Source organism: Pseudophryne corroboree, chromosome 12 (assembly GCF_028390025.1).
Source record: "Pseudophryne corroboree isolate aPseCor3 chromosome 12, aPseCor3.hap2, whole genome shotgun sequence".
Classification (NCBI taxonomy): Eukaryota; Metazoa; Chordata; class Amphibia; order Anura; family Myobatrachidae; genus Pseudophryne; species Pseudophryne corroboree.
This window is the reverse complement of record NC_086455.1, coordinates 36184829-36205015: the sequence shown is the minus strand read 5'-3', so window position 1 is coordinate 36205015 and position 20187 is coordinate 36184829. Positions and strand designations below refer to the sequence as shown.

The window sequence follows — 20187 nt, the reverse complement described above, 5'->3', positions numbered from 1 at the left end:
TGGTTCTTGCCCGTTATGTCTGTCTTATGCCTTTTCATTTATATTCATTTTGTATTGCAATTTATCCTTTTTTTATTCTTGTACGGCACTGTGTACTCTTTGTGTTAAGATAATGAGAGCTTATGTTTGTCGTCACACTCATATGAGGTATTTGTGGGTGACTATTGTTGCATTTGTGTCACACTGAAGTGTGGGAAACAGCTTTTGAAAGTTGGAAAACAAAAAAAACAAAACTGATGACAGACACACTACTTGCTCCTAGCTTAGCTGCAACACAAGTAACTGGACCTGTCTGCAAGTAACTAGAGTGGCTTTTCCATACTCCAGTTATTTCACACTCCAGTACATATTTATCAGTGATCCATTTGGAGCAAATGTGATGTATCGGCTATCACAGGCTTTTATCTTTAACCACTGAACTACCAATGAAGAAGAGGAAAAAGAAGAAAAAGAACTTAACAGGGAAATGGAGACGTCTTAAGGGGTTTTCTTATTGTGACGAGGAGCATACTGCACATAGAATGTGCTTAGACATCACAACCCAAATGTACTGATTCCTGGACCTTGAATTAGGTGGATTTGCTCTGATGTCGGTGCAGTTTAACCAAAAGTGGATGTCAGTTGTGGAAAGTTGGCATATTTTACTGCATTAAATATAGTTTATTTTGTCCCAATTTTAAATTTTGTAAATGTTGTGAGGTTTATCAACGTACTGGTGAGACCTGCACATCAAGTTGGACACTCTGGGCCTGAGGGGGTCATTCAGAGTTGATCGTAGTTGTGCTAAATTTAGCATGGCTACGATCATGTTCCCAGACATGTGGGGGGGACGCCCAGCACAGGGCTAGCCCGCCCCGCATGTCTGTCCCCCCCCCCCCCCCACACACACACGTACAAAAGCATCGCACAGTGGCGATGCTTTTGTACTTGTTGAGTAACTCCCGGCCAGCGCAGCTCCTGAGGCTGGCCGTGAGTTGCTTGACGCTGCCCCTGGTCGCAGCGGCTGTGTGTGACGACGTCACACAGCCACTGCTGCCCGCCCCCCCCACGCATGGTCCAGCCACGCCTGCATTGGCCGGACCGCGCCCCCCAAAACGGCGGCCAAACGCCGCCTTGCCGCCCCCTCCTGCCCAGCGACCGCCTCTGCCTGTCAATCAGGCAGCGGCGATGGCTAGGGAACGACGGTCTTCGGCCGTCCGGCATGCGCCGGCGCAGTTCCGACCCGATCACTGTGCTGTGATAAACTGCAGCGAGCTATCGGGTCGGAATGACCCCCTGAATGTGAATCATATTCACATTCTGCGCATGAGTCACGGCTTACACGCGTATTTTTGCAAAAGCAGACATGATTCAAAGCTGTACCCATCTCAGCCATTTCTCAGTAGCCACTAAATGGGAGCCTCTGGGTGGTGACTGGGTAGCAACAAAGCAAACGCATGCCAGAGAGTCAAGTGGTGTGTGTGAAAACATTTTTTATACGAAAATGTGCTTGTCCCGGACAATATATCCGATTTGAACATTTTGGTTTAGATAAATCCAATTTTTGGCAAAGTACAGTGTACACAAACTATGCAGATGGACCTTTGACGGACTGCGCTTTCCTTGAAATGGGTGTACAGTATCTGAGTGGTAACTGGGCGGAGAGATCGCACTGGACTGCTCAATCTCATGACAGTGTTATGGCAATTCCGTGGGTGTGTTTACAGCGTGCCGACGGAAATGGGTCGTCAGTTCAAACTGATATTTTGTACATATAATGGAGTGGGTGCCTTAATGATGGCGGCTGTGCCAGCCTTCTATATGCAGGCATACAGATAATCGGCATAGACGAGTGGATACTCACGTTAGAACTAGACAGTAAGTAGGCTACCACAGCCGAATATGCCAGCACTCAGATGCGTCTGAATCAGCCCCTTTATATTTATGCATTCTTTCTTGGGGGTTGTTCATGCAGACATATATGGAATGACTGATGATTTACATGTAAAAAGTGAAAATGCAGGTGCACACTCTAACACTAAGAACACTGGTAATTAGAACAATTATAATAAACTCTGCAATTTAACATGGAATGAAATTCAGATTTTTAGCATCATTTTTGGACACAAAATATGGGCCTACCTACACATGTACCATGGGCAGGTGACCTTATTAGCCAAGTCCCTAACATTCCTAAGGTTCAAGTCCAGAGCAAGATGAGTACATATGTTTACTGCTAAGCATTATTAAATATCAACACCACTAAGGTGTTACTGAAAATGATCAATGTGTTTGCACTGTGCTTGGTGTCTAGATATAAATAAGTCTTATTAATGGTGTCTAAAGGCTTGTACATATAGAAAACAATAGGCATGCAAGAAAATGCCTACGCACACAAGGCCACGCCCTCTGTCAATGAAAAGGGCATTTCTGGGCAGTAACTGGGCGGTGACCATGCGGACGCACGGGTGTGTAAACCGACTTCTGTATTCACTCATAGATAGGGTGCAGATGCAGAGGAATTTGACGGAACCTCTGCAGTAAGCATGGGGCTGGTGCAGGTCCAAATTCTAATGGTGACAGCAGCAGACATAAAAACAGTGTGTGGGATAGGCTTATAGAAATGTGTGTGATGAAGACTAAGGAGCACACAACCAGTCAGTGGACAGCGGTCATGCTCCAAGAAGAAACACTCTCACCCCAGCAGGGATACTGACTGAAGCCCTGGCAGCATGGGAGTAAGAGGCAATGGGAAAGGAGATTTAACAAAAATAATAATAATAATAATAATAATAAATATTATTATACCTTTGCTGCTCCTTTAATCTGTAAGGAAAGTGTAGGTGGGGTAAATCAGCTGTAATTGATGAGATCACAGGAATGCAGACGTGAGTGCTTAGCGTGTGGGAGACACTGACCAGTCCACCTGTGTAATTATGTTCGAGCCCTTTCACAAGTGCATGAAAACATAGGTTTAGTATGTGTGTGAGCTGTAAGATATGACAGGCGCAGCCTCCCACACTGGCCTTTATCTGAAGCTGCTGTCAGTGCAGTAAAAAAGCAGCTTATTTAAGACAACTCCTTGTACAGGGAGGATATGGGCACATACCATTCCACATGTCGTAATAATATGCATACATCTTTCTTTCTATATACACGGTGGGTGTGGTATGTTATGCCAATATTATGAATGTCAGCATTGAGGTTATGTCAACATGATCATAATATCGAGAGTTGGCATGTCGACAAAATGTTTTTATAGTGTTACAGCACTAACCCTAACTGCAGCCTAACACTTACTGCAGCTCAACCCTAACCGCAGCCCAACCCTAACCGCAGCCCAATGCAAGCCTAACCCTAACCGCAGCCCAACCCTAACAGCAGCCCAACCCTAACCGCAGCCCAACGCAAGCCTAACCCTAACCGCAGCCCAACCCTAACCGCAGCCCAACCCTAACCGCAGCCCAACGCAAGCCTAACCCTAACCGCAGCCCAACCCTAACCGCAGCCCAACGCAAGCCTAACCCTAACCGCAGCCTAACCCTAAACGCAGCCTACCACAGCTTAATCCTAACCGCAGCCTAAATACCAACCGCAGCCTAAATACTAACCGCAGCCTCCTGTCAAATTGGTGTATGGAAATTGTGGGGTCGAACATTTCTACAGTATATGAAGCTCAAACATCCGAGTATGGATAGTATTGTTTTGGTAACATCTCTTACACATTACTCAACATATAAAAGTGTTTTTCATTTTTGGAAAAGCTGCTCCTATTCACCTATCTTCCCATGTAGCCTGTGGAGGACTTCTTCTTTGCAGCCTATCATAATAACCTCTACGAAACACCACTCTGCTTTGTGTTACAGCATTGAGAAGAGAGGGCTGTCAGTGATGATGGAATGTACCAGTATAAGCCATGCAAACAATGGGGGTACTTCAGACCTGATCATAGCAGCAAATTTGTTAGCAGTTGGGCAAAACCATGTGCACTGCAGGGGAGGCAGATGTAACATGTGCAGAGAGAGTTAGAGTTGGGTGGGTTATATTGTTTTTGTGCCGGGTAAATACTGGCTGCTTTATTTTTACACTGCAATTTAGATTTCAGTTTGAACACACCCCACCCAAATCTAACTCTCTCTGCACATGTTACATCTGCCCCACCTGCACTGCACATGGTTTTGCCCAACTGTTAACAAATTTGCTGCTACGATCAGATCTGAATTACCCCCAAATGTTGCAGTACCAAGTATATTGAACAGCTATTGACTGATCAGGTGCCATATTAACTACAAAACTGCATTTAATGAGGATACGGATGGTCAAACGTAGCCAATTTCTGCCTCATTTTCTTGAGTATTAACCTGGCTCAACCAAAATGTTTTATAAGATACTTGAGACCAGAAGGATTGGGCACCAACTCATTGTAGGAAATTAGCTCAGGCTCACAAGGATGTCACAGTAACTAATACAATAAGCCTACAGTACTAAGAAGTAAAAGTGCATATTAATATATAAGGGAAGATCACCAGCTTTTCGCCTCCTCCTGGATACAAAACTCGCCATGGTCATATATGTCGTCAACATGTTCATATTCCTTATAATGCCACTAGAAGCAGATAGCACCAAGCCCTGTAGCCTCCCAGGCCAATTCTCTTTACCTGTAGCTGCCAACCAGCATTTTATAATTCTTGCCAAAAGAACCAGGCCGGAGCCGCAATCTGTAGCCTTGGACTACCAAGAATCACCATTGCCCTCTTTATCCACTAACAAGCATATTTCCCCCATAAAATCATAAGTGCATCATCCGTGCGTTCCCATAATTCCCCAACTGCGCACAGCGCACCGAATATAACAGGTTAAAACACATTACCTACTCCTTTACAGTATATGCCGCCTATCGCTGATTTGTCCATTTAGAGAATGGCGAATACGCTACAAATTTATCAAGTGCGACAGGTCTCCGGCCACAGATGGTGTCACGGACTAAGGGCCTAATTCAGATCTGTTTGCTCGCTAGCGTTTTTCACTGCGCAGCGATCAGGTAACTACTGCGCATGCCATGCCCAGGCGCGTCGTACGGGTACAAAGCGGATCGTTGCTGGGCGATGGATTTAACGAAGAATCCATTCGCACAGCCAATCACAAAGAGATTGACAGGAAGAAGGCGTTTATGGGTGTCAACTCACCGTTTTCTGGGAGTGGTTGGAAAAACGCAGGCGTGTCCAAGCGTTTGCAGGGCGGGTGACTGACGTCAATTCCGGGCACGCACAGGCTGAAGTGATCGCAGCGGCTGAGTAAGGTCAGACCTACTCCGAAACTGCACAAACTGTTTTTGTACACGGCGTCTGCACAAAGTGTTCGCACACTTGCAAAGCTAAAATACACTCCCCTATAGGCGGTGACTATCTGATCGCAGCGCTGCAAAAAATAGCTAGCGAGCGAACAGATCTGAATTACCTCCTAAGAACCGGACTGAGGCGAATCTCTTGGCTTTCTGTTCTGTGGATGCAGGGGAATGCATCTGATACTTTTTTTTATCTCTTTGTGTATAATGAAACCTATTCTTGTACGTTATTTAAAGTTTGGATCACTGTAATATAATATACGTTTTAGGTATAAATACCAAGATTACGAATAGCTCCATAACCATGAGAAAGACCTCTTAGAAGGTAGAAACACATTGGTGGAGGGAGCTGCAGCCTGATGGCCTGCCATTGCAACCAGCAGACCCCGAATTTGAAGTGTTTTTTTTTCTGAATGCCTTCTTAACATCTACCTCTGATAGGTGCTCAGTGTTTTTAAAATGCATATATGTATGGTTTATTTTAATAATAAAATTACATTGTCTATGTGTGAATCTGTTCTTAACCATTTTTACCCTATCGAGATGCTTTTTCTTCCTCTCTGAACATTTTATCCATTGAAATGATGCTCGGAAGCTGATGGTGAAATTTATTAACCTCTTTTGAGGTGTCTGGTGGACTGTCACCATCTGTGAACTGTATCGGTGACGGTGGATTAGGCAACAACCCATCACTGCACTTCCCTGGAAATATACACTTTTATAACTTACCATGAGGAAGGCTAGGTCTACAATCCTCTTTGTTCTAGTTCTGTTTTTGTTTTTTTAAGGTGAACTACTATCAGAAGAACATAACTTTGAGTGGGCTCCTGTTTGGTATTTAGAGACATCTCTATCTGGTGTGGGTAGTGTTAGGTGATACTACCATTGTTACATTGTGTAAGGCACCAGTATATATTTTTCTAGTTCTATCTGCTATGTGGCAAGGAGGCTTGTGATGCCCTCTCTCTGCCCTTCCTAGGATGGCTCCATTGTGGCTGGGATGGAGAAGTGGGGTAACAAGGCAACTAATGCAGGGACCAAGGGCCCTAGTAACATAATGAGCTAAGTAAACACTTGCTCAGGTGACTTCAACCATTTAGTGGATTTCAAGAATTTGAACCAAACACCTGTCAAATGCCTACAGAGTGAACCACCTAAAAACTGTTAAGGAGATGTAGAAGTGGTGGTTCCATGTAGACCTGAGCTATTTTTTCATTGCCTAGGTACCTACTTTCATCACAATGCAATATAACATTCTGTCAAATGCAGTGGAATAGTGGTTTACTACTGGTAGTATACAGTAGGTTCTGAAAAGAGTTCAGGGTAGAAATCAAAGGAAGACTAAACGGGAGAGTAGCTACAGAGAGGAGGGTGTCCAAAGTGAACAGCTCAGAAGAATTACTCATTAACCATAACTGCAGCGTAACAAAGTGCATATAACCTGTATGCTAGTACAGCTACAGTATGTGCAGCTCTCCTACGCCAAACAGAATAACGTTTTTTCACATTCACAACATACTTCCAGTCCTGGCATTTCTTCTCCACGCTGTTATATGCAAATGACCAATGTTCAGTTTTCCTCTTTGAACCCTACGCAGCAAATACATCTGATGCATGCATACTTTTAGCCCATGCAAACTTTGACTGAAAAGACTATATATGAATATTAAGGCTTAGTAATCTTACCTTTGCTAAGACTCCTTGTGGGTCCACTAAATTTCTTCTCTTCCAGCTTAGGGGCGTCCTCAGTGGGAGACACAGGTTTGTCCTCACTTGGTTTCCTGTAGATGTAGGATCCTGCTCCTCCAATATTAACTCCTGAAACATTTAAAAATGTGTGGTCAAAATTGTGAAACAAAAATCAACTGAAGTAAGTGCAGCTCTCCCCCGTCTCCCCCCTCTCCTCCTCTCGGCTCCCTCATCTCAATCCAACTGTTTTTAAAGTCGGATTGAGATGGTCGAAAAGGGGGCCAAAACCTATCGATTTTGGCCCCGTTTTTGACAGAAGCACGCGGATCGGCAGCTATTCCGCCGATCCAAGTGCTTTTCGACAAATCGAATTCCTCGACTTGTCAAATAATTTGGGGTTATATTGAATAGGTTGGAACCCCTTCCGACCTAAAAAAGTAAAAAACTGCCGTCTTTTTCGACAGACGGCAGCTTTCGGCTTCAATTGAATATACCCCTAAATGTCATGTCAAAGGAGAATGTAAAAGTCCTGGGCAAGAGAGTGTAAACTCTAAGGTTGGGGGGGTGGGGGGGGGGGTGGAGGTAGAGGAAGCAATACATAACAAGCCAGCTTGCATTATTTCGTTCCCATTTATCAGCGATATAGGTTAGATTTCTAGGTTAGATATGTTTACACTAGAAATGAGACTACTAAGATATGATTAATATTTACAAATATATAAAGGGGCAATATGCGGAGCTATCAGGCGATTTGTTTCTTAAGAGACCGCTACACAAACTTGCTCGGACACCCGCTAAGGCTTGAGGAGAGGAAATTTTGTACTCAGCGCAGGAAGGGATTCTTCACTGTAAGGGCAATACGAATATGGTATTCAGTGCCAGAGAAGGTTGTAATGGCGGACTCAGTCAATGCGTTTAAAAATGGGTTCGCGATATCTGAGGATATAGCCTTTGACCAGAATAGAATAGGGAATAAAATATATATTCAGGTTGAAGTGCTGGTCTTTTTTCAACCTCACCAATTATGTTACTATGATATTGAAAAAGGTTTTCTTGGTGGAACAGTGCGTCCGAAAAGAGTCTACACCCACTAAGCACTTTCCATATTGTTCCCCCTTATAAAGCCTTGACCTGCATTAAGCAGTGTCCCGTTTGCTACATTTAAAGAATAATAATATTATAGAGTTCAAGTTTTGTATTTCTTATGGTAAATAATTCCAAACACGCACCTTTTGGTCCATATAAGGAGGCATAGCAGGGCTTGTGGCAATAGGGCTTTCCGTCATGCTGAAACAGAAACAAGATGCTAAATGAAAAAGTAATAGTTAGTTGGCCAAACGTGTGCGTATTCTACTTTATAACAATTTACACCCTCTTTGGAATCTGCTCTTTACATACAGTAGCAGTGTATAATTAACAATCATGCATTCCTCACTAACCCTAGCATTTTATAAATCATTAATAGAATCTGCTTGGGTTACTTGTTTATGCAAGAGAAATGATCTAGTGATAAGAAGAGATTTGCAGCGTGAACCATTAAGTACAATCTCACTACTTTCATACCAGTGATGCTGGTTAGCCACCCCTTCTCCAAACCCTTCACTCCACTGAGCTTTGAGACTATGCTCTCTCCTTGATGTCCCCCAATCAGTCCAATTGTTCCTTCTCTATATCTACACCCACCCCCTCCTTTCCTCTGATTCTCCTTCCAATTGGGGCACCCTAAGGTTCTGTCCTTGGTGCCCTTCCCTTCTCTTTGTAGACGCTTAACATTGTTGAGTCTATCAGTTCGTTTTGAACTTTGCTCCCAAGTCATTGCCAGTGGTAACCTAACCAAACGTCTCTCTCTTTCCTGGACCTCTCTCCCTCTGTCCTGTCCCGTGCCACCTCCTGTCTGTCAGCTATCTCATCCTGGATGGCACAAAACATCTTAAAACCCAATATACAGTAACTCAACAATTTGCCTTTCTCTCTACTCCTACCCTCTCCACTGACATCTCCAGATCTGCCCCTCTACCTCTCCAACTTCACCTCTGATTAAAGATATGTGCTGATGGTCATTATCATCCTTACATATCTTTACTACATCTTTACTCCAGGGCACATGTAGCTGCAAATTTACACCCTCTAACAGTCGTAACTAGAGATGTGGTCTACTCAAAACAGGCTGCCTCTCCAGGAGACATGCAGCGCTCCCTTACTTATAAGTCAGTTGTATTTGCAAGCCTCTAATCAAGCTCTCTGCCTATTATGTTTCACTGCACATGGAGCCTAATTCAGACCTGATCGCAGCTGCAAAATTGTTCTCTAATGGGCAAAACCATGTGCAGTGCAGGTGGGGCAGATATAACATGTGCAGATAGAGTTAGATTTGGGTGGGGTGTGTTCAAACTGAAATCTAAATTGCAGTGTAAAAATAAAGCAGCCAGTATTTACCCTGCACAGAAACAAAACAACCACCCAAATCTAACTCCCTCTGCAAATGTTATATCTGCCCCCCCTGCAGTGCACATGGTTTTGTCTGCTGCGATCAGATGCGAATTAGGCCACTAATGAATTCGCAGTAAAACAAAACGGAATTTTATGCTTGAAAATTTTAATTATAGTCAACTGCAAATGTGGCCCATGATGCAGCAATACCCACTATATTCTCAACCTTGTGCCCATTACATATACAGTCACGTCGTGTCATGCCATGCATAACATGTACACCAAATACAATTCCATGCCAAATGCATGTGACCAATTAACAACATCATGCCCACACAAGCCCTATGCGCACCACACACAGCCTTTTGTTTATTACCATACCCAGCACATATATCCTTTTGCCAACATTGACAGTCTTGTTCTCACCATGATATCATGCCATCTATTACAACCAAGTGTGTAGTAGAGGTGTATTTTGCCCACCAGTCTCATACATATCACATACAGCTATGTGTGCAGATATGCCCACATGACATGTCAGCTTCACATTCCAAAACCAACATATACAACTTTAGTCCCCGGCAGGTAAACCACCAGGGTTCCAGGTAGGGATCTCACAGTAGTTCTATACTGTAACACGTGGCTTCTGCTTGCTACAGAGCAACAGTGAATAAAGTTGTTGCTACGAATGAGGAGTGAAGCTGAAGTGGACAGTGAGGTCATCTTTACAGCAGTAGTAGCTGGCCACAAGGAGGTGGCATGGTGGTCTACTACTTGGACAGTCCTGGTCTACGCCATTCATGGTTTTCTAGTCAGGGCATATGACTCTTATTTTTGATCTTCCTCCTCCAATGATTGTAAAATAAAAATAAATAAAAAAAACAATCAATTTAATTGTCTCCAATGTAAAAGCTTCCCTCAAACAATATGCTTGGGGTGTGCCGGGCCACTGAGATCCGTGGAGACCAGTTTATGGGAGCATGTCTATGCTGAGATGTGACTATCTGTGCCTTCTGCAGCAGCGAGCCACTGAAGAGGGTGTAGTTCCACCATCTTGAGGGCATGATTCCGCCTTCCTGTTAGGCTTCTAGGCAGACACAGGTACTTTCTATCGGGTGTACAGTGCTGTATTAATGACACATTGGAACAATACAATTATGAGAATGATAAATGGGTGCAATAAAAAGGTAACATAGTAGAAATTGTTTAAATGTCTTTCATGAATGTTAATTTAATCTCTCCTTGTTCTACCTCTTATCTGTAAAAACAGTAGCATGTATTACATACCGCAATTGGTCTTCTGCTAAGGGCACATTCCACTCTGTCACCTCCTCATACCCTTTCCATTTGCTTTTATGGACTTTTGCACTGGAGAAGTATGAGGACAATATCTATCTCCAACACTTCAAATCTTCCATACCAATGACTGTAATAGCCTTTATCTATGCCTGCTTTGTACATGATGCATTTACTGTATGTGAGGATGTGACATGCTACTTTGTCAGCTTACACTGTCGGGCGTCAGTAATGAAGACGTTGACTGTGCCAACATATAAACTTTTGTTCTCCATGGTTGTCTCAGTATTATGGATAAAAACTTACACGGAGATCATGATATAAACTAAATGTTAGTTAAGTATTATATGAATATTCTTTGCCAAGAGTTCTGGAATTTCCAGGGAAGTCCTAAATTCTAGGGAGCTCTCCAGAACCTTGTAGAGAGGACATGTGGAAAAGTTGTACATGGCAGCCAATCAGCTTGTAGCTATCATTATAGAATGCTCTCGATAAATGACAGCTTGAAGCCGATTTGTTGATATGGGCAACTTCTCCGTGTGTCCTCTTTGTAAGGTTTGATACATTTCTCCAGTTATATTAAACATGTGTCATTAACTATTTTACTATTTCCTTGCCTGACAAGTACAGGCATCCTATAAACCATAATACCGTCCTGTGTAGATTTTATTGGTTTGTTATGTTATAATTCTCTACATTGTCAGAGAAAACCCAAGCAACAACTGCTGCACCTTGATGGCTGACATTAATAGAACCTTCTTGCAGACAGGGCACAGGTCCTATCTGGAATGATGTTTTATGCTATGAAGTCATTTCCTTTGCAAATGAAATTATCAAATTATTAAATTATCATCAAGGTAACACGATGTGATTCTCCCACTGTACAACAGTGTTCATTTGTGGATATATATCCAGCACTGGTTGTTTCATGTTTCACTACATACAGGAGCAGGAGTGCCAAAAGTAGATTACAGGCGTAATCAGCGTCGCACTGCCAATAGACATTAAACAGACACCACCAACGGGATGTAGTTATGTGACCGGCAGTCAGGAGACCTCCACCAACACCACAAAGAAAGCATTATGTATTTTCCAATGTTGCTCCATGAGTAGGGGCAGTGGCAAATCCAAGATGGAGGAAATCTCTGTTATGAGCCACGGCTGTGGCTCATTCCTGTTTTGCAGTTTTGTTCTGTATTTCATGTTATACTTCTGTTTATGTTCCCCGTGGGTGTCATGGGGTGCTCGGAGCTTACCCTTAAGGAGGGGATACTGTTATGAACCACAGGTAGTGGTTCATTCCTATTTTATGTTTATAAAGTTGTCTTGCATGCCAGGATTTCCTCTTGCTCTGTTTTAGAATACTCTTGTCTGCTGCCGCTGGTGAGTCTGTGTAATTGCAGCTTGCTCCCATGTGTTCAGCCTCACCTGGCTGCTAATTGCATCTTGTCAGTTTGGAATCATGCAACAGGGCAGCTGCATGGGATTATTAATTAGGCCTCTCTGTTATATGCTGGCTGACTGCAATTCACAGACTCTGGTGATATTCCTTGGTTTGCAGTCTGCTTGAAGTTTGAGCTGGTTCCTGTCAGTCCCTGTGTTGATTCCTGTGTCAGTCCCTGTGTTGATTCCTGTGTCGATTCCTGTGTCAGTCCCTGTGTCGATTCCTGTGTCTGATCCCGTGTCCTGCTGTGAGGCGTTCCTGCCCTGAGTTCCAGTGGCTTTGCCTGTCCCTGGTCAAGTCTTCTGGCTTCCTGGTGTCCACCGGTCTGTCGTTTGGGATTCTGCCTGTCCTCCAGTTCTGAGAGTCGGTGTCGGCAGCATTAGAAGTTCCTGTCCGTTTGCCAGTATTCGTACCGGTTCCGTGAGTAGCGGCTCTCCCGCGTCCGTTGGCCTAGGCCGCTGTATTCCATTATTGTTTCTGTCCCTGGTGTTTTGCAGAGGGTTCTGCTTATGCTGTCACCGCCGGTACACAAAGGTATTGTGTCGGCGTGTGATCAGCATTTCCTTTGTTGTTCTTTTCCTTTGGCGGTTTCTCCGCACATACTTGAGGTTTTTAGTTAGCTTGTAGCCCCTGGCCTGTTTGCTTAGTTAGAGGTCCTCTTGTTATCATTCTGCCTCGGATTTCCCTTTGTCTCTCATTAAGACCGGGGGGCACCGGAGTTGGGCAGACATAATCCGCCCTTCAAACGTGGCTGCCAAGGGCTCAAGAAACCATAGTCTCGCAAGGGATTTCCGATAGCACGGGTGAGACAACAGAGTTAGGGCGCCAGGGGCTATTCCCTTTCCATTCCCCTTTCCCAGCGTTACGTCCTGGTGCTCTGGACTCACTTCATGAACATCTCCCTTGTTCTGAGCACCAGGAACCCAACATTATCACCAGCCATACCACAAAAAAGAAATAAAACTTTTTTTTTTCTTTTTTGGCCCAGTCCAGTGTCTAGTCTAGAATCCAGTCTTGTCTAGAATTCAGTGTTTAGAATCCAGTCCTGTCTAGAATTCAGTGTTTAGAATCCAGTCCGGTGTTTAGAATCCAGTCTGGTGTTTAGAATCCAGTCTGGTGTTTAGAATCCAGTCCGGTGTTTAGAATCCAGTCCGGTGTTTAAAAAAAAAAAAAAAAAGTCTTGTTTTGTTTAGCAAAATTTAGTCTTGCCTTGTCTTGCCTTGCCTTGTCTTGCCTTGTCTTGTCTTGTCTTGCCTTGTCTAGTTTTAAATCCTCCTATGTCTACTATGCAAGCCCTGCAGGCATCTCTCGCAGCCCTGAACTCTGTATTCAGTGCTTTGAGACCAGAGCGACTAGAAGTTTTGCAGCAATCCCTAAAGCAACTGCAAAACCTTCTGACTAAAATCTTGCTCATTTTGCCAGAAGTCGTTGAGAGTACATCTATCTCTAAAGAGACTCTTGTTCACAGTATGGTGACAAGAGAATCCTCTGGTTTAATTGAAGAGAAAAGGTTTAAAAGTTTTCTGCGGCCCAGGCTCTCAGAAGAGGAGCGTCTGCGTCGCAGAAACTTAAACTTATGCCTATATTGTGGGGGTTTAGGCCATTATCTGCAGACCTGTGAGTTGCGCAAGCCAAAGTGTGGTGACGAGTCTTGCCCTCTGGCCAAGTTGAGTCATGATACAAGACCTACTCCTGTCTCTACTGTGGCAGAGGTACTTGTCACACAACCCACACAAAAAAGCTCTCTGTCCTATAATTGGGGTCCTTGGGCAAGGGAGCCCCATTATAGATTCAGGAATCAAAAGAGAATGTTTCTCTCCTCTCTTGAGGTTCCTGTGGAAGCGGAGTTGCAAGTCCCTGGAGTGGTGCCCGATGCCCAGGTTCCTGGAGTGGTGCCCGATGCCCATTTTCCTGGAGTGGTGCCCGATGCCCAGGGTCCTGGAGTGGTGCCCAATGCCCAGGGTCCTGGAGTGGTGCCCGATGCCCAGGGTCCTGGAGTGGTGCCGGTAGCCCAGGGTCCTGGAGTGGTGCCCGTAGCCCAGGGTCCTGGAGCGGTGCCCGTAGCCCAGGGTCCTGGAGCGGTGCCCGATGCCCAGGGTCCTAGAGCGGTGCCTGATGCCCAGAGTGCTGGAGCGGTGCCCGATGCCCAGAGTGCTGGGCTCTATCTGATTTATTCTTTTAGAGGAGAGCCTTCTGAGTGGGCGACCAGCCTAATGAAAGCTGAAGATCCCATTCTTCAGGATCCCCTAGCATTCTGTGATGCAATTGTTAAAAGATACGGTTCCAAAGAAATTGGTTCAGGTTCCTCTAAGTCACCCGTCTTGTCTGCTGAGAGTCCACCAAATACTGTAAACTCGGCACAAGAGTCCCAGCCCGTTGTTTTGACTGCAGGATGTGCTTTTTTTTACTTTTTCTTCTAATAATAGTACTTTACCAGAAAGTTCAGCTCCCAAGGGTAAGAGACCTGTCTCTGATTTGAACGCAGCCTTGCTGGGTGGTACCATCAGTTCAGACAATGTTTGGGGAATTACCTTGGTTAGACCTAAAGAGCTTTGTAAAAAGAAGAAGAAGAAGAAGAAGAAGAAGAAGAAATAATTTTGGACTCTTGCCTTGATAAAAAGAAAAATGAGAGATTTTTTTTTTTCCCTTGTCTTGTGTCCAGTGGCCACCATCAAGGGGAGGGCACTGTTACAAGTTGTTGCTACAGCTTGTCTTTTGTTTTCTTGTCTGTTAGACCAGTGTGTCAGGTTTTTTTTTTTGTATCCCTTGTTCTGGATAGTCTGAATTTTGGGGTCTTTTGAACCCTCCTCAAGGGGGGGGGGGGGTAATGTTATGAGCCACGGCTGTGGCTCATTCCTGTTTTGCAGTTTTGTTCTGTATTTCATGTTATACTTCTGTTTATGTTCCCCGTGGGTGTCATGGGGTGCTCGGAGCTTACCCTTAAGGAGGGGATACTGTTATGAACCACAGGTAGTGGTTCATTCCTATTTTATGTTTATAAAGTTGTCTTGCATGCCAGGATTTCCTCTTGCTCTGTTTTAGAATACTCTTGTCTGCTGCCGCTGGTGAGTCTGTGTAATTGCAGCTTGTTCCCATGTGTTCAGCCTCACCTGGCTGCTAATTGCATCTTGTCAGTTTGGAATCATGCAACAGGGCAGCTGCATGGGATTATTAATTAGGCCTCTCTGTTATATGCTGGCTGACTGCAATTCACAGACTCTGGTGATATTCCTTGGTTTGCAGTCTGCTTGAAGTTTGAGCTGGTTCCTGTCAGTCCCTGTGTTGATTCCTGTGTCAGTCCCTGTGTTGATTCCTGTGTCAGTCCCTGTGTCGATACCTGTGTCTGATCCCGTGTCCTGCTGTGAGGCGTTCCTGCCCTGAGTTCCAGTGGCTTTGCCTGTCCCTGGTCAAGTCTTCTGGCTTCCTGGTGTCCACCGGTCTGTCGTTTGGGATTCTGCCTGTCCTCCAGTTCTGAGAGTCGGTGTCGGCAGCATTAGAAGTTCCTGTCCGTTTGCCAGTATTCGTACCGGTTCCGTGAGTAGCGGCTCTCCCGCGTCCGTTGGCCTAGGCCGCTGTATTCCATTATTGTTTCTGTCCCTGGTGTTTTGCAGAGGGTTCTGCTTATGCTGTCACCGCCGGTACACAAAGGTATTGTGTCGGCGTGTGATCAGCATTTCCTTTGTTGTTCTTTTCCTTTGGCGGTTTCTCCGCACATACTTTAGGTGTTTAGTTAGCTTGTAGCCCCTGGCCTGTTTGCTTAGTTAGAGGTCCTCTTGTTATCATTCTGCCTCGGATTTCCCTTTGTCTCTCATTAAGACCGGGGGGCACCGGAGTTGGGCAGACATAATCCGCCCTTCAAACGTGGCTGCCAAGGGCTCAAGAAACCATAGTCTCGCAAGGGATTTCCGATAGCACGGGTGAGACAACAGAGTTAGGGCGCCAGGGGCTATTCCCTTTCCATTCCCCTTTCCCAGCGTTACGTCCTGGTGCTCTGGACTCACTTCATGAACATCTCCCTTGTTCTGAGCACCAGGAACCCAACATTATCACCAGCCATACCACAAAAAAGAAATAAAACTTTTTTTTTTCTTTTTTGGCCCAGTCCAGTGTCTAGTCTAGAATCCAGTCTTGTCTAGAATTCAGTGTTTAGAATCCAGTCCTGTCTAGAATTCAGTGTTTAGAATCCAGTCCGGTGTTTAGAATCCAGTCTGGTGTTTAGAATCCAGTCCGGTGTTTAGAATCCAGTCCGGTGTTTAAAAAAAAAAAAAAAGTCTTGTTTTGTTTAGCAAAATTTAGTCTTGCCTTGTCTTGCCTTGCCTTGTCTTGCCTTGCCTTGTCTTGTCTTGCCTTGTCTAGTTTTAAATCCTCCTATGTCTACTATGCAAGCCCTGCAGGCATCTCTCACAGCCCTGAACTCTGTATTCAGTGCTTTGAGACCAGAGCGACTAGAAGTTTTGCAGCAATCCCTAAAGCAACTGCAAAACCTTCTGACTAAAATCTTGCTCATTTTGCCAGAAGTCGTTGAGAGTACATCTATCTCTAAAGAGACTCTTGTTCACAGTATGGTGACAAGAGAATCCTCTGGTTTAATTGAAGAGAAAAGGTTTAAAAGTTTTCTGCGGCCCAGGCTCTCAGAAGAGGAGCGTCTGCGTCGCAGAAACTTAAACTTATGCCTATATTGTGGGGGTTTAGGCCATTATCTGCAGACCTGTGAGTTGCGCAAGCCAAAGTGTGGTGACGAGTCTTGCCCTCTGGCCAAGTTGAGTCATGATACAAGACCTACTCCTGTCTCTACTGTGGCAGAGGTACTTGTCACACAACCCACACAAAAAAGCTCTCTGTCCTATAATTGGGGTCCTTGGGCAAGGGAGCCCCATTATAGATTCAGGAATCAAAAGAGAATGTTTCTCTCCTCTCTTGAGGTTCCTGTGGAAGCGGAGTTGCAAGTCCCTGGAGTGGTGCCCGATGCCCAGGTTCCTGGAGTGGTGCCCGATGCCCAGGTTCCTGGAGTGGTGCCCGATGCCCAGGGTCCTGGAGTGGTGCCCGATGCCCAGGGTCCTGGAGTGGTGCCCGTAGCCCAGGGTCCTGGAGTGGTGCCCGTAGCCCAGGGTCCTGGAGCGGTGCCCGTAGCCCAGGGTCCTGGAGCGGTGCCCGATGCCCAGGGTCCTGGAGCGGTGCCCGATGCCCAGGGTCCTAGAGCGGTGCCCGATGCCCAGGGTCCTAGAGCGGTGCCCGATGCCCAGAGTGCTGGAGCGGTGCCCGATGCCCAGAGTGCTGGAGCGGTGCCCGATGCCCAGAGTGCTGGAGCGGTACCCGATGCCCAGAGTGCTGGAGCGGTACCCGATGCCCAGAGTGCTGGAGCGGTACCCGATGCCCAGAGTGCTGGAGCGGTACCCGATGCCCAGAGTGCTGGAGCGGTACCCGATGCCCAGAGTGCTGGAGCGGTACCCGATGCCCAGAGTGCTGGAGCGGTACCCTATACCCAGAGTGCTGGAGCGGTACCCGATGCCCTAGCTTATAGAGGGACATCAAATATTATAGTTCAGGTGTCCATACCGGAAGGGGTCTCAGAAGCTGTTACCCCAGGTAGGGACTTGAAAAGCGCAACCCTAGAAAGGGTCTCTAAAACCATAGTTTTTGAGGGGAACTCGAGAAGCAAAACCCCAGAAGGGATCTTTGAAGTAATATCCCCAAGTGGGGTCTCGAGAGACGCAGCCCCAAAGAAGGGTCTAGAAGTCGCTTCCCCAGGAAAGAACTTAAGAAGCATAGCATTAGTGGAGGATCTGAACGTTATTGCTTCAGCAAAAGTCCCGGAAGTCATAGTCCCGGGAGAACTTTCGATAATTATCGACTCAGAGGGAGGCCGATGGCCCGATCCCAGTCAGGGAGGCCAACGGCCCGGTCCCAGTAAAAGAATCCGAGGTGCTGGCCCCAGCGGGGTTCTCGGAGGCCACTGCCCCAGCGGGGTTCTCGGAGGCCACTGTCCCAGCGGGGTTCTCGGAGGCCACTGTCCCAGCGGGGTTCTCGGAGGCCACTGTCCCAGCGGGGTTCTCGGAGGCCACTGTCCCAGCGGGGTTCCCGGAAGTCACTGCCCCGGGTGGGGTTCAGAAAGTCACTGCCCCGGGTGGGGTTCAGAAAGTCACTGCCCCGGGTGGGGTTCAGAAAGTCACTGCCCCGGGTGGGGTTCAGAAAGTCACTGCCCCGGGTGGGGTTCAGAAAGTCTCAGCCCCGGGTGGGGTTCAGAGAGTCTCAGCCTCGAGTAAGGTCAATAGTGACCAGGTCCTAGCAAAGCACTCCAGTCAGTCAGATGAGAAGGAAACAGATCCTGACTCGGATATCTCAACATCCATAACCTTTGATGGGGACTTCGCCCAATTTCTGGCGCTTTTCAAACACTATTACACTATTATGTTGTCTAGACCATTTCTGGGCATCACTTCAGAAAACCTTGGGCTCTATCTGATTTATTCTTTTAGAGGAGAGCCTTCTGAGTGGGCGACCAGCCTAATGAAAGCTGAAGATCCCATTCTTCAGGATCCCCTAGCATTCTGTGATGCAATTGTTAAAAGATACGGTTCCAAAGAAATTGGTTCAGGTTCCTCTAAGTCACCCGTCTTGTCTGCTGAGAGTCCACCAAATACTGTAAACTCGGCACAAGAGTCCCAGCCCGTTGTTTTGACTGCAGGATGTGCTTTTTTTACTTTTTCTTCTAATAATAGTACTTTACCAGAAAGTTCAGCTCCCAAGGGTAAGAGACCTGTCTCTGATTTGAACGCAGCCTTGCTGGGTGGTACCATCAGTTCAGACAATGTTTGGGGAATTACCTTGGTTAGACCTAAAGAGCTTTGTAAAAAGAAGAAGAAGAAGAAGAAGAAGAAGAAGAAGAAGAAGAAGAAGAAGAAGAAAAAGAAATAATTTTGGACTCTTGCCTTGATAAAAAGAAAAATGAGAGATTTTTTTTTTTTTCCTTGTCTTGTGTCCAGTGGCCACCATCAAGGGGAGGGCACTGTTACAAGTTGTTGCTACAGCTTGTCTTTTGTTTTCTTGTCTGTTAGACCAGTGTGTCAGGTTTTTTTTTTTGTATCCCTTGTTCTGGATAGTCTGAATTTTGGGGTCTTTTGAACCCTCCTCAAGGGGGGGGGGGGGGGGTAATGTTATGAGCCACGGCTGTGGCTCATTCCTGTTTTGCAGTTTTGTTCTGTATTTCATGCTATACTTCTGTTTATGTTCCCCGTGGGTGTCATGGGGTGCTCGGAGCTAACCCTTAAGGAGGGGATACTGTTATGAACCACAGGTAGTGGTTCATTCCTATTTTATGTTTATAAAGTTGTCTTGCATGCCAGGATTTCCTCTTGCTCTGTTTAGAATACTCTTGTCTGCTGCCGCTGGTGAGTCTGTGTAATTGCAGCTTGTTCCCATGTGTTCAGCCTCACCTGGCTGCTAATTGCATCTGGTCAGTTTGGAATCATGCAACAGGGCAGCTGCATGGGATTATTAATTAGGCCTCTCTGTTATAAGCTGGCTGACTGCAATTCACAGACGCTGGTGATATTCCTTGGTTTGCAGTCTGCTTGAAGTTTGAGCTGGTTCCTGTCAGTCCCTGTGTCGATTCCTGTGTCAGTCCCTGTGTCGATTCCTGTGTCAGTCCCTGTGTCGATTCCTGTGTCTGATCCCGTGTCCTGCTGTGAGGCGTTCCTGCCCTGAGTTCCAGTGGCTTTGCCTGTCCCTGGTCAAGTCTTCTGGCTTCCTGGTGTCCACCGGTCTGTCGTTTGGGATTCTGCCTGTCCTCCAGTTCTGAGAGTCGGTGTCGGCAGCATTAGAAGTTCCTGTCCGTTTGCCAGTATTCGTACCGGTTCCGTGAGTAGCGGCTCTCCCGCGTCCGTTGGCCTAGGCCGCTGTATTCCATTATTGTTTCTGTCCCTGGTGTTTTGCAGAGGGTTCTGCTTATGCTGTCACCGCCGGTACACAAAGGTATTGTGTCGGCGTGTGATCAGCATTTCCTTTG

At 45.9% G+C, this 20187-nt stretch overlaps 1 protein-coding gene across 1 annotated transcript in view; it reads right to left on the bottom strand.

Annotated features, from left to right (window-relative positions):
- The window catches only part of LOC134980475 (cysteine-rich protein 2-like), a 166184-nt gene that overhangs the window by 36107 nt on the left and 109890 nt on the right, over window positions 1–20187 (bottom strand). Inside the window, exons 3-4 of the mRNA XM_063947318.1 lie at window positions 8242–8299; window positions 7010–7141 (exon numbers count right to left, since the gene is read on the bottom strand). Coding sequence (XP_063803388.1) covers window positions 7010–7141; window positions 8242–8299 — 190 coding nt within the window. The remainder of the gene's footprint in view (window positions 1–7009; window positions 7142–8241; window positions 8300–20187) is intronic.